The sequence below is a fragment of the Oryx dammah genome, unplaced genomic scaffold (assembly GCF_014754425.2).
Source record: "Oryx dammah isolate SB20612 unplaced genomic scaffold, SCBI_Odam_1.1 HiC_scaffold_17, whole genome shotgun sequence".
Lineage (NCBI taxonomy): Eukaryota > Metazoa > Chordata > Mammalia > Artiodactyla > Bovidae > Oryx > Oryx dammah.
In genome coordinates, this window is record NW_024070201.1 from 56,603,458 (window position 1) to 56,628,096 (window position 24,639).

Below are 24,639 nucleotides of genomic sequence, written 5' to 3' on the forward strand. Positions count from 1 at the left end.
CTTGGAATGGCAATCCACTCCAGTACTATTGCCTGGAAAATCCCATGGACAGAGGAGTTTGGTAGGCTACAGTCCATGGGGTCGCAAAGAGTCGGACACGACTGAGCGACTTCACTAGTCACCCTCTTCTCATAAATCCTGGAGGCTAGTTGAACATGCTCTCCTTATACCAGACATATCCTTTCCTATGTCTTTTAAAAATTCTTTTCAAATTTAAAAAAAAATTTTAATTCTCTTTGTTTTTATTTATCCAGCAGGTATTTATGGATTACATTCTGTGTGTTATTTATTGTTTGGCACCAGTGACACAAATGTTTAGGACACTTTCAGAGGTTATTATACAAAAAAAAATAATAATAATAAGATACTATATTAGAGATACTCAGGCCTCCAGGCTGAAAACTACATGAGAGCAGCATCCATGTCTATTTAGGCATACTGTTGTATTTCTAACTTTTGGAATAGATCTGTGGACGTATTAGTGTTCTCAAAATTATTTGAGAATAAAATTTGAGAGAGATGGAACAAGACAAAAGGGAAAGAAGGCATGAGACAGCTTGGCATATTTGATTATTGCACATACTTCTGTATGGCTGTAGAATACATTGTAAAATTCATGTCTGGGTGTAGTGAGAGATAATGTTGGAAAGAAATGAAGCGACCAGAATATGAAGAACATTGTCCATTTTGCCTAGAAGTTTGGACTCTATCATGGACTTTTGGAGAGCCTGTGAGAGGGTTTAAGTAGGAATGCCACATGCTGCTATTTTATTTTAGAAAGGATATCCTGTTAACAGTGTAGTGAGAAGAATCAGAAGTGAAATTAGAGGTATGGATATGAGTTTTGAGGTTATTGCATTAATAAAGCAAAGAAGTTTGGGTACTTTGAATTGATGATGGAAATAGAAAGACTTAAGATATATTTGTATGATAAAATCAACTGAACTTGATAACTGATTAGTTTTGGAAACTATAGAACATGAAAAGAAAGGGTAAGCTCTGACTTCTGCCCAGCCTTCAAGGCCCAGCTGAACTGTAACCTACTACACTTTCATTCATCTAATTTCTGATTAAAATTAATATTTATTTTTACTCCTTGTAAAATATTTTATATATCTTTCTTATAGTGTTGATTTCTTTTTACTAATTATTATTTGTAAGCATGTCTAAAGTCTCTCACCAAATTGGAAGTCTCCTAACTTATCTTTGTATTACCTTCTATGGCCTTATCTATATTGGATCTTCCATAAATACACAGATTATCAGTTAATGACATGCATTTTAATTTAATAACCTCCTGAAAAAACTCTAGAAAGTTAAGTATATTCCTGAGACATTTCAGTATTTTCAAAATGAAACTAGGTTACAAATAGGTGAAATTTAACTAACATTCTTTCAAAAACATTTTAATTTGAAAAATTCAAAATGAGTAATTGCCAGAAAAGAAAATATTCATAGGAAGAAATTTTAAAGAGAAATCAGGCCATATTGTTTCCAAATTCAGATGAGAACTTACTATTAAAAATCTTGCACAGATTGGAAATGACTAATCAACATTAGAAAAATGAAATTGGAAGATCTGCCCTCGTACTGTTTGTGGCTAAAAATGTTTTCCTGTCCAATTTTAACATTGTTGTTCTAGTGTGAAAATGTCAAGGATTAGAAGTCTTATGTTGGAAAAAAAAAAGAAACATTTAAGTATCTAGTCTATGGAGGGTGATCTGGGGCAAATCCCGTGATTTCTGTCAGTCTCACCCCTTCAGAGAGGAGCCTTAGCTGTCTTAAAGGATATCACATTTGAGAGATATTATATAAAAGGGATATTGATATAATCTAAAAGGCAGAGTGGTATATAATGATGATAAATTTGGATTATCTTTATAGATCCTTCTAGCTTTAATCACCTGTGAGTCTATGATTTTAGGTGTATTAATTTTTTTGTTTTCAGTTTCAAGATCCATTTGAAAACTGTAACATCTCAAGAAGTAAGGCTTCACAAGTTGCTCTTGTACATAATGGCCAGAAGTTTTTTTTTCAGGTCACATATAAAACATAATTGTCTTTGGAATATAGTTCAACATACTTATCATCATAAAGTCTTAAGAAAATTAAAATGGTAGGACAGTAATTGTTTTTAACTGTGTTGGAGGCTCATTGTGCAGAGTTCTCACTTGCATATATCTCTGTATTAGGAAAATGCTTTTCAATGAGGAATTGCTTTTATTACAATGTGATTATATAATTTCAGTGGGGGAGTATTATGAGATGAAGTAAGAAAGAGTACAGGATCTGCTTTTTGTATTAACTTTGCCCTCAGCTAGCTACCAGCTACCTTCTTTGAGCCTTGGTCTCTTCATAAGTAAAATGAGGGGATGGGATAAATAGTCTGTTATGTCCCTCTGAATCAGTCCTGAATATTCATTGGAAAGACTGATGCTGAAGCGGAAGCTCCAACACTTTGGCCATCTGATGCAGAGTCAACTCATTAGAGAAGACCTTGATGCTGGGAAAGATTGAAGGCAGCAGGAGAAGGGGACAACAGAGGATGAGATGGTTGGATGGCATCACCAACTGTATGGACATGAGTTCGAGCAAGCTCTGGGTGATGGTGAAGAACAGGGAAGCCTGGAGTGCTGCAGTCCACAGAGTCGCAAAGAGTCAGACATGACTGAGCGAATGAACAACAGAGTGACCCTCTGAGCTCTGAAATTCAGTGTTTGTACCGTGTCCATATCAGATCCACAGCTATTCAGGTGTGACTCATCATGATGAAAAGTAAAATCTAATCTTTTCTATGATATTTAGAAGACCATGGGGATAAAATGTCATTGAGTTGTATTTGATCAAAAGAGCTAACCCAAACTAAGAAGTGTCATTTTCTTACTTCAAAGGAGACTGATCAGTAAATAAAAGCATGTTATAGAGTTGTATAATTATTTATCATTAATAATATTCTGAAGAAATTCTGTTATTAATGAGTCTATTGCTAATATTAGAATACATAGATTTTAAGTGGCTTAAAAGTTGGGCATCTTGTGACTTTTATGTGATCCTATCATAATGAGTCTTAAATCTTGAAGCGTATTTCTGAATTCATATATACAGATGAGTATTGCTGTCTTCATAGTTGCTTTGGGAGACTTAGCTCTTTTTTTTGTATCACATCATTAAATATATACTACACACCTACTACTGTGCACTGATACTACCATATTAAATTGGAGGCAAATTGAAGAATTGTAGTTATGCATCCTATTCTGCAAATGCTAGTTTTTTATCTTCTTTAAATAACCTTCATTTCAATTCTGTTCCTCAGTCTCCCTATTCTGTAAAGCTTTCAATTTCATTTATCCCCCAGGCCCCACACACCATCCAGAGCTATGCCAAAGCCCTGCATCATCTTACTCACCTCATATCACATTGAATTTCCCCTAAGATGCCTTTTGTTTTAACCTGTGTAGACCCACTAGGATCAATGGTTGATTTTGCTGCTTCTATGCCATAGAGAGGCATGGAACTCAAGTGGCATGGGGAAGCCCATGACCAAGGAGCCATGCCCTTCCTTCTGTCATCTCACTAGCAGCTCTGAGATCTTACCACCTGTCAGTCACTTCACTGGTCCTGCACCTCTCTGGAATTTGTTCATCTTTTCCATATCTCTTCTATTCAATTTCAAAGAAATCTGTTTCTTTTTCTTAAAGATACTACCTACCCAGTGTAACTAGCTTTCTCTCTTTCTGAACTTTGTTGTTTTTTTTGTAACTAAAAGATAAAAAGTGGTTGTAGAAAGTTTTTTCTTTCTTTTGTGCAAAAATCCTGAAAGAACCTACTTTCTAAAGCTCTAGATACCTACTGCTACCGCTAAGTCGCTTCAGTCGTGTCCGACTCTGTGCGACCCCATAGACGGCAGCCCACCAGTCTCCCCCGTCCCTGGGATTCTCCAGGCTAGAACACTGGAGTGGGGTGCCATTTCCTTCTCCAATGCATGAAAGTGAAAAGTGAAAGTGAAGTCGCTCAGTCGTGTCCGACTCTTAGTGACCCCATGGATTGCAGCCCACCAGGCTCCTCCATCCATGGGATTTTCCAGGCAGGAGTACTGGAGTGGGGTGCCATTGCCTTCTCTAGGTGTCTGCTTGAAACAGGAGAAGAGGAACAGAGATGGGGGAGAGAGAGAGAAAGAGAGGGAGGGCAGGAGGAAGGGAGGGGGAAAGAGAGAGAGATGCATAAAGATGGATTTTCAAGAGCCTAAGTTCCAGTGGGAATGAGTCATCGATAAAACAGTAAATTTTTCTTGTATACTTTTTATAAAGCCATCTCGGACCATCCACTTATTGTTTTTTTCTTATTTTTGTTTTGTTCCTTCCCTCCTTTTTTCTCTTTCTTTATTTCTTTCAGAAAGAGCACAGAAATCAGAAATGGTGAGCCCTTGTTTAGAATTCTCTTTCCCTCACTTACTAGTTGGAGAAGGCAATGCTGACTTAGCAGCAGCAGCAGCACTTACTAGTGATACGATCTTAGTCAAATGACATTTTCTCTCTGAACCTGAGTTTTCTGTTTGTAACAATGTGGATAATGCCACTTTTCCATACTCCCTTACAGACTTTTGTTAGACCAAGTAGGAAAACATTAATGCTTGGAAAGCCATAAAGCAGTGTGCAGATGTATAGACTTTATTGATTTAATACAGTCAGTGTTTTGGAGCCAGATACACCTGTATTCAGCTGTTGCCTTTGCCACTTACTAGCTTAGTGTAATTTTAGTTTCTGTGTGTAGAAAACTTACTAACACCTACTTCAGGGTTGTAAAGAAGAAATAAGATGATCTTTATAAATTTCAAGATAAACAAGGGTATGTTTTATTCCCACTTCTTAGATGAAGAATTTGAAACTTAGGCAGTTAAATCATAACTCTGATTTGGTCAGGGTTATGCTGGTATTCAATGAAATTACCAGAAAAAAACTCTTGGTATCAAATATGGGTTTGACTTTTTAGATAAATTATATCAGGTAATTCAAAGAAAGAATTCCATATGTTTGTAGCATAAACATTTGCATATGTGTACAGTTGAGAATCATAAAAATATTATTTGGAAACATTCAGATTAGTTCTTGTACATTTGTTAAGCAGAGAAAAGTTGTCCAGTTTCCTTATTTTATTATCAAATTGTACAAATTAAAAAATGTAATCACATGTCATGTTAATGACTGAAGAGAAAGGAGAAACTAATTGGCTCCTTTTTCAATTGTAGTGCTGGGTAACTCACAAAGCCTAGATGTCACTTATTATTTTTGATGGGCATTGTGTATTAGAATTTTAAAAATGAAATTTGATGGCTCCACTCACCTATTAACCCAAGACATATGGTAGGGTTCAGTTCTCATTTCATAAATCCCATTTGTCTCCTATTTCATCCTTTGTGTTACACTTGACTGGTAATAGTAGATTATGTTTTTACTATGAAAACTTCCTTGATTGTCAGTATATCACCAAGGGCATAATCATGATAGATTAAAAAATAATCATGTAAATTATAATCATCTCATTCACATTTTCCAGAATATTTTTTAATAATGAGAATTTTTCTTTTTAAATACTGATTGGGGCTTTCCTGGCTCGAGAGAAGGCAATCATGTTCAGATTACTTTATTTGGTATTTGTTGTTGTTGCTAAGTCACTTCAGTTGTGTCCGACTCTGTGTGACCCCAGAGACGGCAGCCCACCAGGCTTCCCCGTCCCTGGGATTCTCCCAGCAAGAACACTGGAGTGGTACTCTTAGTTTAAACCTAGGGTTATATAGGATTTGATATTAGGGATTAATAAGAAAGCATGATCACAATTCAGCTACCTGGTTCACATATATAACTTTCCCAAGCCTAGGAAAGTTCTCTGTTTGAATCACGCTAAACCGCTAGCAATTTTAAAACTGAGGTGAACTATGGTGTAAGATTTTTACTTTTTCATAGATGTATAAAATAAGTGTATAACCTGGGAGAGGAAATTATTCAATCTTGAGATTTAAGTATGTACTGCTAACAGCCGTAAAAATATTAAGACTTCAGGTATTGTTTTAAAGTTGCTGTTTAAAAAGGTGAAAAATATATGTAGCCATACCTTTCGTGCTGACCGTTATAGAAGTGCAAGATTAAGTTACGCTAAAAAATTTATGTTAAAAAGCAGTGCCTGTACCTTTTTATCACATTTACATCTGATATAATGCTTTATATACCTCCTCTTTTCAATTTTCATCAGAAGACTGCCTCAATATGATTCTTTGAATAATAGGCTAACTTTTCTGAGGGCATGATTGGAACACAGGACTCATATGGTAGCTTGTAGAAAAAAAAAAAAATCAAATCATGATTGTGCCTTGTCTCTGGCCACTCTCCCTGGAAAAAGTTATAACATTCAGGACAGAGAAATGTTCAGATCCATTACAGGAATTTCCTTTGTGCAGTGTACACATGAACTTTTTTTTTTTAATTTTTAATTTTTTTTATTTTTTATTTTTATTTTTTTAAATTTATAAAAAGTTTTATGTTTAAACATTTTTAACAGTCTAACTTCTAGTGTATGTTGTCATAATATTCAGTATTATTAGAATAATTATTTTCATCATACCAGTGAAATTTATTGAGAGAGTGCATTAAACTAAAGAACATAACTTTCAGAAGATGTGTTGAGAGTATCTTGACTTCCAATTCAACAACCTGTTTACATATATATTTCTTGTGCTCCAGGCCTGATTTCTTCCCACTTGGGCTTTTTATTTTTTAATTGAAGTATAGTTGATTTACAATGTTATGCTAATCTCTGTTATACAGCAAAGTGACTCAGTTTTACACACACACACACAAACACACACATATCTATATATAAATATTTATAATCTTTTTTTAGTATTCTTTTCCATCGTGGTCCTGGTCTAATTTCTAGTTTCTTGGCCAACTCTCAGCTGGCTTTTTTTTAGTGCGGCTAACTAAAATAGCTAAGAAATAGATTCAGATCCATAACTTCATTAACTGGATCTTGAATGTATCCAAGCATTTAAATGTATGTACCCCTGTATATTGGATCCTGTTGTCCTGGTAAATCTTTTACTTAAGAAGTGTTTTGGCCACTACCTAGAATTTTGGGGCTTCCCTGGTGGCTCAAAGAGTAAGGAATCTGCCTGCAATGCAGGAGACCTGAATTCAAACCCTAGACCAGGGAATGACTACCCATTCCAGTATTCTTGCCTGAAGAATTCTATGGACAGAGAAGCCTGGCAGGATACAGTCCATGGATTTGCAAAGAGTTAGACACAACTGAGCGACTTTCACTTTAGATGAGAAATTATATGTCACCTTACCAATTAGGCAGATATTGAGATATCTTCTTCTAGACCTTCTTTTTCTTTCTAAACTCTGGAAAAGTCTAGACACCCTGGAATTTTAAGTGACATTTCCAGGGCAATATAGCTCCTTAGTGGCAAAGATAGAATTTATCACAGATGTTTTGACTTAAGCCCTGGGCTTTTTCCTGGTCTAATTTGTTAATTAAATATTTGTCCTATGACTACTGTTAGGTATAATCTCTCTCTCTCCTTGAATATCTTTATGTTTAATATAAACTGTTTAGAGAAACTGTGATAAAGTGAGTCACACCAATTGTAAACGGTTTCTAAATGATGAGAAATTGTTGGAAATATTTTTAGCCAGGAGCTTGAAAGCATTGAAAAACTAGCAGCACAACACAATGGCCAGTATGACCTCATGGGAGGAAATGTAAATTTGTCGTGAACTGGCCAGCCTATGACAAAAATTATCATTTTGTTGATACTCTGAAAAATTCTTTTGGACTGATCCGTCATAATTGATCCAAACTTCATGTAAGATAAATTGAACTCTAGGCAAAAATAAATATACTAATAGTAGTATAATTGTTTTTCTATTTGCTATCAGCTCTGAAAAGCATTATGTGTGTTTAGAAATAAAGTAAGCTGGCAAGAATCAATTTTGTTCTTACTAAGTGTTAATTTTCTCTTTCTGTGTTGCCTAGGTTTTTCTAGATATGACATTTGGTTCAGGAGGACACACAAGAGCCATTCTGCAGAAGGAGCCAGATATTACTCTGTATGCATTAGACAGAGACCCAACAGCATATGCAATAGCTGAACAGCTTTCAGAATTGTACCCGTAAGTAATACTCTTGTATAGACGTTTTAATTTTGTTGCTCAGTTTTATGGATCTTGGTTTACCTTTTGGAATTTGTGTTCCCTTGTATGATGTTATACTTAATGAAATATTTCCTCCCTTTTTATGCAAAAAGAATTGATATAAATGATATTGTTAGAACCACTTAAAAATATTACTGCATTTATCCTTTGTAAATAAGTGTAAACACAAAAAATTATTTTTGGCAGATATTTGAAGATGTGTTGAAATCCATCCTTCAGTAGTATTTTGCCAGATAACCCATACTTTAAAAACATTTAAAAAATATTTTATTTACAGTTTGTAAGAATTTAGTGGAGTAAATAAGTATGTAACAATTCTGTAGAGTTCATGAGGTTACATACATCAATGTAATGCAATTTTCTTTGAAATCTTTTGGCAGTTCACAAATAAATTTAGACCTTTCTATCCCTCTGTCAAAAATAGTGAGCATTTATGGTAGAACTTTTAAAAAATTTAAGGTTATTGTCTTTGTAAGTCGTAAAAGCATTTTGCTTTAGAGAAAAACATTTGAATTAATAAGTTATGTCCTTTTGCCATGTTGTTTAAAAGACATCAGGCCGTAAAAGACAAATATCTTGGAATTCAGGTGGATATCTCCAAATATGTAAAGGGCTCTTTTCTGTAATGGGGAGTTTTCTATTCTGCTAAGCTCCAGAGACTGAAATTAAAAAAAAAAAAAAAAAAAAAAAGATGAGCATTTTAGAGGTAAATTGTGACTAGACATAGAGTTTTTACCAGTTGTAGCTGTCCAACAATGAAAAGGTCTCTGGTGAAGTAGTGAAAGTAAGACCATGGAAAGGTTTAATCACAGGCTAAAGTTAGAAAGCTGGATTACAAATCTAGAAGAGTCTTTTCAACCTCTCTCAGGTCCCAGACTCTTTGCAAATCTATGTGGTTACATCTCCCAATAAAAGGGTAAATAAATATACCTAGATTTTTGTTTGCAAGATCACAGTGTTTGTGAAGTCCCTGCTGCTGCTGCTAAGTCGCTTCAGTCATGTCCGACTCTGTGCGACCCCACAGATGGCAGCCCACCAGGCTCCCCGTTTCCTGGGATTCTCCAGGCAAGAATGCTTGAGTGGGTTGCCATTTCCTTCTCCAATATATGAAAGTGAAAAGTGAAAGTGAAGTTGCTCAGTCGTGTCCAACTCTTCGAGACCCCATGGACTGCAGGCTACCAGGCTCTTCCGTCCATGGGAGTTTCCAGGCAAGAGTACTGGAGTGGGATGCCATTGCTGTCTCCTGACGTCACTAGAAACCTATTTGACCCCAGGTTCTTTATTTCTAACAGAAATATGAGGGTGAGTTTTCATGGCACAGTATTTTTTTAAAATCATTCTTTCATTTTAAGCAAAGTAACTTAAAATGCACCTTCTTGAAGTCTTATACTGGGGCATTCATATTTGTGAAACGTTTTAGGAGTTTACTTGATTATGATCTGAACATTTATAGAGTGAATATAGATCTCCATTATATATCACTATCATAGACAGCCTGGTTCTCTTAGATATTATTGTTCTAAAGGTGGTGATTCCCAAGGTCTCTTATTCTTCCAGACACTCTAGTTTCTTAAATGGAATCTCAAGACTGTATTCTCTTTGCAGTTTACAGATGTGGAAACTATTAGCTACTCATATTAGTTTGCTAAAAGGCACATGTGACTTAACAGTGACAGAGATGGGATGTATATTTTGCCTATCACCCAATAATCTCATTTTATTAAATTATAGTACCTTATCTCAAATTTTATTGAGGTTTTTTTTTTTTTTTTGGTTCATGCACAAAGTAATTCCCTTTAATAAATTAAACAACAAAAAGATAAAATAAAACAGAAAGAGATAATTCAACTCATTTCAGTTCGGTCACTCAATCGTGTCCCGCTCTTTGTGACCCCATGGACTGCAGCATGCCAGGTTTTCCTGTCCATCACCAACTCCCAGAACTTTCTCAAGCTCATGTCCATTGAGTTGGTGATGCCATCCAACCATCTCGTCCTCTGTTGTCCCCTTCTCCTCCTGCCTTCAGTCTTGCCCAGCATCAGGGTCTTTTCTAATGTCAGTTCTTTGCATCAGGTGACCAAAGTATTGTAGCTTCCGCATCAGTTCTTCCAGTGAATATTCAGGGTTGATCTCCCTGCAGTCCAAGGGACTGTCAAGTCTTCTCCATCCCCACAGTTCAAAAGCATCAATTCTTCGGTGCTCAACTTTATGGTTCAGCTCTCACATCCATACATGACTACTGGAAAAACCATATATTTGACTAGACGGACTTTTGTTGGCAAAGTAATGTTCCTGCTTTTTAATATGCTATCTAGGTTGGTCATAGCTTTTCTCTCAAGGAGCAAGTGTCTCTTAATTTCATGGCTGTAGTCACCATCTGCAGTGATTTTGGAGCCCAAGAAAATAAAGTCTGTCACTGTTTCCATTGTTTGCCCATTTATTTGCCATGAAGTGATGGGACCAGACGCCATGATTTTAGTTTTTTAAATGAGCTTTAAACCAAATTTCTTCACTCTCCTCTTTCACTTTCATCAAGAGGCTCTTTAGTTCCACTTCACCTTCTGCCTTAGGGTGATGTCATCTGTATATCTGAGGTTACTGATATTTTTCCCAGCAATCTTGATTCCAGCTTGTGCTTCATCCAGCCTAGCATTTTGCATGATGTACTCTGCATGTAAGTTAAATAAGCAGGGTGACAGTGTACAACCAGAGAAAATCTAGAATCAAAGATACTGAAAAGAAAAAAAAAAATAGAGAAAGAAATCTCAAGTGATCATTCTTTGAAAATAGCAAAATCCCTGTCAGCCTGATTGTTAAGGGTAAAAGAGAGCAAAAATATTTATATGATTAAGATTGAGAGAGAAAATCAACCATAGTCACAAGGTAAATTATAAGGTGATTTTATTGCAATTCTGTGGCAACATGTGAACCCTAGATCAAATGAATAATGTATTAACAAAATATTATTAAAATTGACTCAATAATTATAAACCTTTAATCGTTTTTTTCCATAGAAAACATTAGAAAGGTAACTGAGGTATATAGAAAAATGCATAGTGACCAGGTTTGCAATTGTTATCTAGCTCTTAAAGTGTAGGAAAGAGCATTGGCATTTATGCTAGTCCTGACCTTGGTAAATATGAAGACCTCTTAAAGTTCATTTTGTATTGAATTCAGCAGTGTTTTAATGCCTAGTCCTGCTAGAGATAGTATAAAGGAAAAAGAGAAAACGTTCAACATCAGTGAAGCATATAAATGCAGACAATATGCAATGCTAGTATATCTAAGTCACCCATAATTTAGTTAAAAGAATAATAATCCTTGGGGTTTCAAAAAGAATAATCAGTTCAGTCGCTCAGTTGTGTCCAACTCTTTATGACCCTGAATCGCAGCACACCAGGCCTGCCTGTCCATCACCAACTCCCGGAGTTCACTCAGACTCACGTCCATCGAGTCAGTGATGCCATCCAGCCATTTCATCCTCGGTTGTCCCCTTCTCCTCCTGCCTTCAATCTTTCCCAGCATCAGAGTCTTTTCCAATGAGTCAACTCTTCGCATGAGGTGGCCAAAGTACTGGAGTTTCAGCTTTAGCATCATTCCTTCCAAAGAAATCCCAGGGCTGATCTCCTTTAGGATGGACTGGTTGGATCTCCTTGCAGTCCAAGGGACTCTCAAGAGTCTTCTCCAACACCTTCGGCCCTCAGCTTTTTTCACAGTTCAACTCTCACATCCATACATGACCATTGGAAAAACCATAGCCTTGACTAGACGGACCTTAGTTTGCAAAGTAATGTCTCTGCTTTTGAATATGCTATTTAGGTTGGTCATAACTTTCCTTCCAAGGAGTAAGCGTCTTTTAATTTCATGGCTGCAGTCACCATCTGCAGTGATTTTGGAGCCCCCCCAAATAAAGTCTGACACTGTTTTTGTTTCCCTATCTGTTTCCCATGAAGTGATGGGACCAGATGCCATGATCTTCGTTTTCTGAATGTTGAGCTTTAAGCCAACTTTTTCACTCTCCTCATTCACTTTCATCAAGAGGCTCTTTAGTTCCTCTTCACTTTCTGCCATAAAGGTGGTGTCATCTTGTCTGAGTTTATTCATATTTCTCCCGACAATCTTGATTCCAGCTTCTGCTTCTTCCAACCCAGTGTTTCTCATGATATACTCTGCATACTGCTGCTGCTGCTCAAGTCGCTTCAGTCGTGTTTGACTCTGTGCGACCCCATAGATGGCAGCCCGCCAGGCTCCGCTCTCCCTGGGATTCTCCAGAGAAGAACACTGGAGTGGGTTGGCATTTCCTTCTCCAATGCATGAAAGTGAAAAGTGAAAGTGAAGTCGCTCAGTCGTGTCCAACTCTTAGCGACCCCATGACTGCAGCCTACCAGGCTCCTCCATCCATGGGATTCACTAGGCAAGAGTACTGGAGTCGGGTGGCATTGCTTTCTCCAATACTCTGCATAGCTATGGCCTAATAGGATTAAATTCAAGAATACAAGTATGGCTTCATGTCATACAGTCAATGACAGGTTGATAAGTATCACAAGAATCAATTAGCTGTTCTGATTAAAATCTCAAACACTTTTAGATGTAGGCAGGGCATCTCTCGGGCTTCCCTGGTAGTTTAGCTGGTAAAGAATCTGCCTGCAATGCAGAAGACCTACGTTCAATCCCTGGGTTGGGAAGATCCCCTGGAGCAGGGCATGGCAACCTACTCCAGTATTCTTGCCTGGAGAATCCCCATGGACAGAGGAGCCTGGCGGGCTACAGTTTATAGAGTCACAAAGAGTCAGACACGACTGAGCAACTAAGCACAGCACAACACAGGGCATCTCTTACTTGAGGCTCTTATGACCTGCACGTGCCATTTCACAAATTCTTTCAGTGTAAAGATATTCAATATGCCAAGGTGCCATAGTCTAAGATAACTTTTCCTGAACCCTATTAATATTTATCAAATAGAGTTCTCTCAAAATCGATAAGACAACAAATTCCAATTTGAAAAGTAGACTAATAATAGAAGGGTCAATCACTAAACATCAGTGTGTGAAAAGATGCTCCACAAAAGTAGCCATGAAAAGGGAAATGAAATTAAAATAATAATGGTATAAAATTTATACATAGTAAACTGGAAGACAGTAGTTTTAAAAATGAGGATATGGGGGAAAGGATTCTTATTTTTCATGGGTATCTTTTAATATTAAAAATAAATAAGCTGCTTGGAATCTATCACATCTAAATAAAAGAAGCAGTATCTAAAGAAACATATCCATAGGCTTATTACAGACTTTGTGTCTGCATTTTTGTATGTATAATCATAGAGAACTTAAGAAAGAAGAAATTAATAGTGGAGAGAGGTACAGTGAAAGGGAAAGTAATAGTTAAGAAAAACAAGACTAGATGAATGATCACCATCCTTGCATACATATGTAAAGTAGAAAAAGCTAAGTGATACTATATATTATTTATATATATATCTCCAATTATAGTGATAGTATAAAATGTACATAATGAAGATAAACACATATTGGGCTAGGAATTACTTCTGGGGATAATGGATAAATGGGTGGATGGTTGGTTGGAACAATGGACAGATTAGATAAATTGATTATATTCTTAAACATACATCTATAATTACAACATATAGTAAAGTGTGCAAAAAGGAAACATTTTGTCATTTCAATGTGAGCATCTTTTAAGGAATTAATTTCTTTCTCTTATTTATTTTGCTGTTGTCAAAGAGTAGCCTATGCTTCTGAAAAATCCCGAGTTCTTCACTCTGTTAAAACTAAGTCAAAAATAGAAACCAACATTTTCACAAAAAAACTAAGCAATTCATTGGAAAGCTGAATTTTAGGTTAACCCATTTTAGCACTTTCAGAAAAGATGACATGTCAGATCACCTGTTGTTTGAAAACTGAAACTTTTCCCTGTTGCCTCTGAGGATTGTACAAGAGGAAACACATTAAAATTGGAGCATTGTGGTGTTAGCTGACTTCTACCACAGTGGAAGATGGATGTTGGAAGACAATTTTTTTAAAACTTTTTTTTCTGAATTTAGAGTTAATATGTGCTCTGCATATTGAGTTTAGAGAATATAGACATGTATAAAGAAAATAAAAATTATAATTGATTACATCATTTGACTAGCATATTGAAAAGCAGAGACATTACTTTGCCGACTAAGGTCCATCTAGTCAAGGCTATGGTTTTTCCAGTAGTCATGTATGGATGTGAGAGTTGGACTGTGAAGAAGGCTGAGCGCCGAAGAATTGATGCTTTTGAGCTGTGGTGTTGGAGAAGACTCTTGAGAGTCCCTTGGACTGCAAGGAGATCCAACCAGTCCATTCTGAAGGAGATCAACCCTGGGATTTCTTTGGAAGGAATGATGCTAAAGCTGAAACTCCAGTATTTTTGGCCACCTCATGCAAAGAGTTGACTCATTGGAAAAGACTCTGATGCTGGGAGGGATTGGGGGCAAGAGGAGAAGGGGACGACAGAAGATGAGATGGCTGGATGGCATCACTGACTTGATGGACATGAGTCTGAGCAAACTCCGGGAGTTGGTGATGGACAGGGAGGCCTGGCGTGCTGCGATTCATGGGGTCACAAAGAGTCGGACACAACTGAGTGACTGAACTGAACTGAACTGAAAGGAGTTATGGTGCTTCCCTGCTTGCTCAGTGGCAGAGAATCCACCTGCCAGTGCAGGAGATGCAGGTTCAATCCCTGGCTCTGGAAGATCCTTCAGGAGGAATTAGCAACCCACTCCAATATTCTTACCTGGAAAATCCACTGGACAGAGGAGCCTGGCAGACTACGGTCTAGGAGTCGCCAAGAGTCAGACATAAATTAGTGACCAACAAAACAACAACAAAAACTAAATTATAAAAATACAAGAAGCTGTTGCTTTCAATAGTTTGTAAAAGTAGATATTCTCACTGGGGAAAAGTACACAGAAAAAAATTAAACTCACTTGTTAAACTACCACCTAAGTAGTAATGATTTTGTATATTTCATTCCATCTTTTTAATTGCTAGTGTTTCATTATATTATATGTATTATTTCTTTTGTGAACTTTTGGGGATTTTTTTTGCTTTTTATACCTTTAAAGCTTTGAATATCTTGGCCAAGTTTAAAAACCATTTTGATCAATTGTAGTAAATACATAATAAAGAATTGACATCTTTACTCTGCATCCCAATCCAGAAGCATGGTATATTTTTCCATTGATCACTGTATTTGTGTTTCTGACTAATATCTTTTCTTAATTAAAATGAGAAAGTACAGAAAAGTGCTGAAGTAAATTAAAATAATTCATAGTCCATGACCACCAAAATAAGCAGCAACTTAGTTTACTAGAATTCTAATATAGTCTTATCTTTATCCATATTACTGCTATTCTGTCTTTCTATACTATTTTATTTTAGGTGTATTTCCATTAAACAAAAATACCAGATGTACTTTGTGTAAACAAATCTGAGCATGTTTTCTGTAAAGGGTAATTAAATCAGGAGAAACTTACTCTTTCTATGTCATCTTGTCTTACACTTTCTATTTTTGTGTTTTATTGAAATTTTCTTCAGCATTTAAATTTTCTCTTGTCCGTTGTCAATGTATATATATTTGTCTTTGCCTTTTCTCTAGCTATTTTGACAACATTTAAAATTTTTTTTCCATTTACTGCTGACTGATGTCAATATTTTTTAAGATTCAGTTCAGTTCAGTCACTCAGTCGTGTACGACTCTTTGTGACCACAGGGACAGCAGCACACCAGGCCTCCATGTCCATCACCAACTCCTGGAGTCTACTCAAACTCATGTCCATTGAGTTAGTGATGCCATCCAACCATCTCCTCCTCTGTTGTCCCCTTCTCCTCCTGCCTTCAATCTTTCCCAGCATCAGGGTCTTTTCAAATGAGACAGTTCTTTGCATCAGGTGGCCAAAGTATTGTAGTTTCAACTTTATCATCAGTCCTTCCAATGAGTATTCAGGACTGATTTCCTTTAGGATGGACTAGTTGGATCTCCTTGCAGTCCAAGGGACTCTCAAGAGTCTTCTCCAAACGACAGTTTAAAAACAGTGCTCAGCTTTCTTTATAGTCGAACTCTCACGTACACATGTGACTAATGGAAAAACCATAGCTTTGACTAGACAGAGTTTTGTTGGCAAAGTAATGTCTCTGCTTTTTAATATGCTGTCTAGATTGGTCATAACTTTTCTTCCAAGGCGCAAGAGTCTTTTAATTTTATAGTTGTAGTCACCATCTGCAGTGATTTTGGAACCCAAGAAAATGAAATCTTTCACTGTTTCCACTGTTTCCCCATCTATTTCCCATGAAGTGATGGGACCAGATGCCATGATCTTAGTTTTCTGAATGTTGAGTTTTAAGCCAACTTTTTCCGTCTCCTCTTTAATTTTCAACAAGAAGCTCTTTAGTTCTTCTTCACTTTATGCCATAAGGATGGTGTCATCTGCATATCTGAGGTTATTGATATTTCTCCTGGCAGTCTTGATACCAGCTTGTGCTTCATCTAGCATAGCGTTTCTCATGATGTACTCTGCATAGAAGTTAAATAAGCAGGGTGACAATATACAGCCTTGACGTACTCTTTTCCCTATTTGGAACCAGTCTCTTGTTCCATGTCCCGTTTTAATGGTTGCTTCCTGACTTGCATAAGATTTCTCAAGAGGCAGGTCAGGTGGTCTGGTATTCCCATCTCTTGAAGAATTTTTCCACATTTTGTTGTGATCCACACAGTCAAAGGCTTTGGCATAGTCAATAAAGCAGAAGTAGATGTTTTTTTTGAACTGTCTTGCTTTTTCGATGATCCAGTGGATGTTGGGCATTTGATCTCTGGTTCCTCTGCCTTTTCTAAATCCAGTTTGAACATCTGGAAGTTCACAGTTCACGTACTGTTGAAGCCTGGCTTGGAGAATTTTAAGCATTACTTTACCAGCATCAGTCAAACAGGAGATGGCAACAGTGAACATCAACATTTTAGGAGTCAGCAAACTTAAATGGACTGGAATGGTGAATTTAACTCTGATAACTATTATATCTACTACTGTGGGCAAGAACTCCTTAGAAGAAATGGAGTAGCCATCATAGTCAACAAAACAGTCTGAAATGCAATACTTGGATGCAGTCTCAAAAATGACAGAATGATCTCTGTTCATTTCCAAGGCAAACCATTTTCAATATCACAGTAATCCAAGTGTATGCCCCTACCAGTAATGCTGAAGAAGCTGAGCTTGTACAGTGCTATGAAGACCTACAAGACCTTCTAGAACTGACACCCAAAAAAGATGTCCTTTTCATTAAAGAAACTGGAAATTTTTTAGGATTAAAGTACTTAAACATTTTTTATTGTTAATTATGCAAAAAGAAACATTTATTGGTTAACCACCCCATGTAAAGTGAGAACTTACTAGTCTAATTTTTGCTTCCTATTGTTTTCCTAGTCTTGGCTTTTAAAATATTATTTTGGCTTTTAAACATTAATATCTACTATTATGATAATTATCAGATTGCATGTGCATTGTTTGGCAGTAATATCTAAACTTAATTATACTTAAATTGACTTTATTCATTTTAATGCATCCCACTAGCATTTTTCTAATACTGTACATTCCATTTTGAGTTCTTTATATAGGCTCAGTTCTCTACCAACTGATTACATCTTAGTTTTTCTATAAATATGTAAAAGGGAAACATCTGTGTATTTGTCTACCCGAGACTGTGTTACTAATGCTTTCTTACATGGGTAATAGTTTATTTAGGGTAACACTTTGGAAGTTGTGTAGATATTAGTCTTTTGTCTGTTTGTTTCTTGCTTGTAGTGTTGTTTGTCTAATCTTAGCTTTGATAAGAGATATTAATATTTTTCCTATATTCTCACATCCTCGAGGAGCATTGTATTATTAATACTATTTGAACTTCCAGTGTTTTGTTTGTTTTCAGAAAAAATAAGTATCAATAACTGGCTTTTTGTGTGAAGTTTGTTCTATGATCATTAACTTGGAAAGTTACAGGTGAATTTACTTATAGGATGTGATCTATTCTAAATTATGCATATAATCTGTTCAAGTTGTATAGTCTGTTCTGTACCACTTGAATTTTACCATTTACCTTCTTGGCCAAGGTTTCTTATTTTACATTAAATTTGAACAGGATATCCTGGCAAAGGCAAGTTTTGGCTTCAGGTTCACTGCTTGGGTTCTTGCTACCACACTATTTTATATATACATGTAAACAGATAAAACAGCAATTTGGTCACATTCAGTAGCAGAGTCCAAACTCAATCCCAGGCATTTTGTCTCTAGGACCAATGTAAAAATCATGTGAAATAAGTATACTATCTTCTTAAATAACCCTATCTACCTTAAATTTAGACTACAAGGATAAGATATGAGACACAGTTATTATTAATCTTACTAACCAGAAGAGGTTAGTTATGCCATGATTGTCAGAGTGAAAGAATTTTTATAAATATAAACAAGCATTAAAAAAAGACATCTTGGAAAAATTAACTAGATCTTTTGTTGATGATGGTATGTCACCTCTTCAGTCTTTTGGGTAATATAAACACTACCAAAATAGAATCTTGCATTTTGCCCCACTGGATACTTTTAAATATAACCTTTATGTAAGGGATATCAATCTTTACAAGGTGTTTTAGGAGATGAAAGTACTTGACTCTCTGGTTTACTAAACGTTCAGTCCTGAAGCTTGGAGAAAAGCATACGTTGTACTAAGTAATTTTCAGGCAATCTGACAGTTCTGATGGTTTCAAGAGGATTAGGAAATATAGTCCCTGCCTTCACAGAGTTTTGTTGTTGTTTAATTGTTAAGTCATGTCCAACGTTTTCTGACCCCATGGATTGTAGCCTGCCTGGCCCCTCTGTCCATTACAATGAAGCAAAACAGATAGCACACAAATAATTCCACTAGTTGTAATTTAAATACAATTGTGATTATGTCAGAATGAATATAGTATGTTTTAAGAGAAATATGAGTACAATATGTTCTAAGAGTGATATGTTCTTATCTAGTCTAGAACATCTTGAAAGGCTACCTGAGTATGTGAATTTAAGTCACAATCTGAAGTAGTGACTGGTAGCTCAGTAAAGAAGGAGGGATGGTGAAGCAAGAGGAGCATTTGTAGTAGTGAGAACAGAATATTTAAAGATCTTCAGCAGGAAAGAGACTGTAATATTACTGAAGGGACTGTAAAATGAACAGTGTGAGTGGATGATAGAGAGTAAGTGTGGCTAGAGAAGTAAGCTAGTGCCAAACCATAGGACCTTATTAAAGATTTTGAATTTTAAGAGCAATGAATGGGCAGCAGTGAAAGAAAGAATTGATATAATCATATTTGCTTTAAGAGATTATTCTGCCTGCTGTATGAAGAATGGGTTGGAGAAGGATAAAACTGAAATGGATTCAGTAAGACTGGCACAGTGGTAAAGAATCCACCTGCCAATGCACGGGTCACAGGAGACGTGAGTTCTGTCCCTGGGTTGGCGAGACCCACTGGAGCAGGAAGTGGCCACCCACTCCAGTATACTTGCCTGGATAATTCCATAGACAGAGGAGCCTGGTGGGCTACAGTCCATCTGGTCACAAAGAGCTGGACACGACTGAGAAACTGAGCACACACTGAGACCATTTAGAAGGCTAGGAATTGCCACTCTCCCTGGAAGCCGATGGCGATTGAGACTTAAAGAGTTTCTTTTCCTTATCCTCCTATTAAAATTTTGCTTTGCTTTAATGGTCCCTAGCATCCCATTCCCATTTTGATAGTATTCTAATAATAATTCATTCCAAAGTAAAATTATGTTGCATGCTTACAGGTGAAACCGATGTTAATATTGTGGCACTAAATTTTAAAAGATCCTTCAAGTATTCCCACTTCTCTGACTTGACCAATATAAGGAAGAAAAAGGATAAGTACATTCAATCCTGCCATTTTCCTAATTCCTGCCGAGTATTTGCATTCTCACTGAAGACTTTCAGTAATTTTAATTCCTTCAGAATCTGCTCCACCTCTTGTCACTCTCTGGGAGAATGGCATCAGCTGGGAAACATTCATTCATTCGTTGGGTGAATGAGCCCAGGCAGAAGTCTTGTTTAACTCTTTCCTTTCGCTCACCCCTTGTGTGTAATCAGCAGTGAGGGTCATTTAGTTCTCCCTCAATATTTAACCTCTCTTTTTCTTCTTTATTATAAAGTTCTACAGCCAGACTGCTTCTTTTTTTTTGATCACAGCTCTGATTTTCTCACTGAAAAACTGGACAAATTGCTTGACCTCTCTGTTTCTCAGTTTTCTCTTCTGTAAAATAAGGATAATAATAGTATCTATTTCCTAGGAATGTTGTGAGGATTAGACTTAGAACACTGTATAGTGTATTCTTTTAGAGAATACATGAAATCATTTCTTGGGGTCTTAATCAACATTTTATGGAGTAGAATGGAATAGAATAGAAAATATATTGCATAGTGGAAGTTAAGTATCGTTTCCATGTATGTGTGTGTGTGTGTGTGTGTGTGTGTGTGTGTGTGTGTGTGTGTGTATATATATGCATATGGGCTTCCCAAATGGTGCTACTGATAAAGAACCGACATACCAGTGCAGGTAGATGCAAGATACATGGGTTCTTTCCCTGGGTTAGGAAGATCCCCTGGAATAGGAAATGGCAACCCACTCCAGTATTCTTTCCTAGGAAATCCCACGGAGAGGAGCCTGCTGTCCATAAGGTCGCACAGAGTTGGACATGACTGACGCAACTTAGCACACACATGCATATATGCATATATTATATTTTTGTATATGGGATTGCAGTTGAACCATATGTCTATGTATCGTGATCAAAAAATTTTTCAAACTACCTATCCTAAGATGGTTCTCTTCTACATATTTGTTCACATTGTGTACTAAATGTTCATTGAAGACAGAAATACATTTGTCTAATATATGTTCATACCCCTAGAACCTAGGTCTGCTTGGAATATATTAATATATGTAAGCTAGCAAGTTTTTATGATTCGAACAAAACACAAACCAATGTGTAGATGACAGTTACACTTTCCAGGATCCTGTTGCCTGGAAATCCCAATTTGCCTGGAGAATTGGAAGCCCGTGAAAACTGCCTTCTCTTAACCTGTACTTTGCTTGACTGTTTTGCAATGAATGAAACAGATGTGAAATATAGACACCGATGATGAACAGTGTCTATGAACAGTGATGGGGAATGGAATTGAATTTCAGAGTAAGAGATGTCTGTAGTCAAAATATTTACAGTGTATACCACTGAATTGTATACTTTAAAAGGGTGAATATTATAGTAAATGAATTGCATCTCAATTTTTAAAATTATGATTGCTTTTAGATTCATATCTTTTAATTTAGATTTATATGAAATAAGTGCCTTATGGCAGAAAGAAAAGAAGAACTAGAGAGCCTTGTGATGAAAGTGAAAGAGGAGTGAAAAAGGTGGCTTAAAACTCAACATTCAGACTAAGATCATGGCATCTGGTCCCATCACTTCATGGCAGATAGATGGGGAAATAGTGGAAACAGTGACAGACTCTTTTTGGGGAGGTCCCAAAATCACTGCAAATGGTGACTGCAGCCATGAAATTAAAAGACCCTTGCTCCTTGGAAGAAAAGCTATGACCAACCTAGACAGCATATTAAAAAGCAGAGACATTACTTTGCCAACAAAGGCCCGTCTAGTCAAGGCTATGGTTTTTCCAGTAGTTATGTATGGATCTGAGAGTTGGACTATAAAGAAAGCTGAGCACCAAAAAATTGATACTTTTGAACTGTGGTGTTGGAGAAGACTCTTGAGAGTCTCTTGGACTGCAAGGAGATCCAACCAGTCCATCCTAAAGAAAATCAGTCCTGAATATTCATTGGAAGGACTGATGCTGAAGTTGAAACTCCAATACTTTGGCCACGTGATAAAGGAGCTGACTCATTTGAAAAGACCCTGATGCTGGGAAAGATTGAAGGCAGGAGGAGAAGGGGACGAAAGAGGATGAGATGGGTGGATGATATCACCGACTCAATGGACATGAGTTTGAGTAAACTCCAAGAGTTGGTGATGGACAGGAAGGCCTGACGTGCTGCTGTCCATGGGGTCGCAAAGAGTTGGATACAACTGAGCAAATGAACTGAACTGAACTGGCGTGACTAAAACATTTTAATCAAATCATTTAAAATTTTATAGTATATGAAAGTAATTTACCTTTTCTTCTTATTGGGGATTATGATCGTACCTTAGAAAAGGGATGATGGACAGGCTCAGAAAGGTATTTTATCCTAGATTTACCAAATGGACTGCTTTTCTCAGTTTTCTTTGTCAACCCTTACTCTTCTGAATTACTACCAGTTGTGCTAAATACTCTCCATTTGTCTTAGATCCTCTCTCTGCCCTTGATCCCAGGAAGATGACTTTTACAGATATATCAACAACATTTATCTCTTGGCTTCTGATTGGGTTCAGCAAATTAGTGAAAAGGGCAGAAAATCGGAGCACAGAGGAGATAAGGTCTGAGTGTGTCTTAGCAGTGACCACATTCGTCTTCAGACTTCATTGTTCATAGGCCTCTTCTACTACATAATAGCTCTGGCTCTCGAGAATTTCAGTCACCACTTTTCACCCTTGACTCTTCACCTCTTAGCTTTAGGATACTTCTCACATCCTTTTTTGTCTCTCCTTAAACTAGTCATGTGTTTGTAAATAGTCTCTTTATTAAACTTTTCAGTTACCCTGCTTGGATGTTTTTTCTTTTTTTTTTTCCTTGCCAAAGACTTGGTGGACTCACAAGATCTGTGAACCTTCTTTGTCTCTATCTGGAGCCTTCCCCCTTAGACTCTTCTGGGTATAACGTATGACAGATATCCAACTATATCCAGATATGAACTGCTGGAGAAGCAGTCTGGATTTTGGAATCAAACACTCCTGTTTTGGAGTGTTAGTTCTGCCTCCTTCTAGCTGGATTTAAAAAGCGTGACTTAAGCTTTCTGAGTTTTTATTCTCATCTGTAAAATGAGTTCCTATTCACACACACCTTATGGTGTTTTATGAGGATTAACTAAAATTATGTAATTAAATGCTTTAGCATAAAATTTATTAATATTAGCTATGGTTTCTTTGTTATAATTATTATAGAAGACAATATTATTGTCATTGTTTAGTCATGTCTGACTCTTTGTGACCCCATGGACTAAAGCAGGCCAGGCCTCCCTATCCTTCACCATGTCCTGAAGTTTGCCTAAGTTCATGATCACTGAATCAGTGATGCTGTCCAGCCATCTCATCCTCTGACCCTCTTTTCCTTCTGCTCTCCATCTTTCCCAGCATCAGACAATTTTCCTGTGAGTCATCTGTTTGCATCAGATGACTAAAGTTCTGGAACCTTAGCTTCAGCATTAGTCTTTCCAGTGAATATTCAGGTTTGATCTTCCTGAAGATTGTCTGGTTTGATCTCCTTTCTGTCCAAGGGACTTTCAGGAGTCTTCTCCAGCACCACAGTTCGAAGGCATCAATTGTTTGGTGTTCTGCCTTCCATATGGTCCAGCTCTCACAACCATACATGACCACTGGGAAGACCATGGCCTTGACTATATGGACCTTCGTCAGCAGAGTAATGTCTCTGCTTTTCAAAACACAGTCTAGGTTTGTCATTGCTTTCCTGGCAAGAAGCAAGTCTTCTGATTTCATGGCTGCAGTCACCATCCATAGTGATTTTGGAGCACAAGAAGAGGAAATCTGTTACTGCTTTCACCTTTATACCTTCTATTTGCCCGAAGGAGATCAGCCCTGGGATTTCTTTGGAGGGAATGATGCTGAAGCTGAAACTCCAGTACTTTGGCCACCTCATGCGAAGAGTTGACTCATTGGAAAAAACTCTGATGCTGGGAGGGATTGGGGGCAGGAGGAGAAGGGGACGACCGAGGATGAGATGGCTGGATGGCATCACTGACTCGATGGACGTGAGTCTGAGTGAACTTCAGGAGTTGGTGATGGACATGGAGGCCTGGTGTGCTGCGATTCATGGGGTCACAAAGAGTCAGACACGACTGAGCGACTGAACTGAACTGAATGGGGCCAGATGCCATGATCTGATTATACAGAGTGAAGTAAGCCAGAAAGAAAAACACCAATACAGTATACTAACACATATATATGGAATTTAGAAAGATGGCAATGATGACCCTGTATGCAGGACAGCAAAAAAGACACAGATGTGTATAGCGGACTTTCGGACTCAGAGGAAGAGGGAGAGGGTGAGATGATTTGGGAGAATGGCATTGAAACATGTATAATATCATGTAGGAATTGAATTGCCAGTCTATGTCCAATGCAGGATACGGCACGCTTGGGGCTGGTACACGGGGATGACCCAGAGAG

At 37.1% G+C, this 24,639-nt stretch overlaps 1 protein-coding gene across 1 annotated transcript in view; it reads left to right on the plus strand.

Moving 5' to 3' along the window:
- The window catches only part of METTL15 (methyltransferase like 15), a 224,790-nt gene that overhangs the window by 100,412 nt on the left and 99,739 nt on the right, over nucleotides 1-24,639 (plus strand). Inside the window, exon 3 of the mRNA XM_040257759.1 lies at nucleotides 8,038-8,174. Coding sequence (XP_040113693.1) covers nucleotides 8,038-8,174 — 137 coding nt within the window. The remainder of the gene's footprint in view (nucleotides 1-8,037; nucleotides 8,175-24,639) is intronic.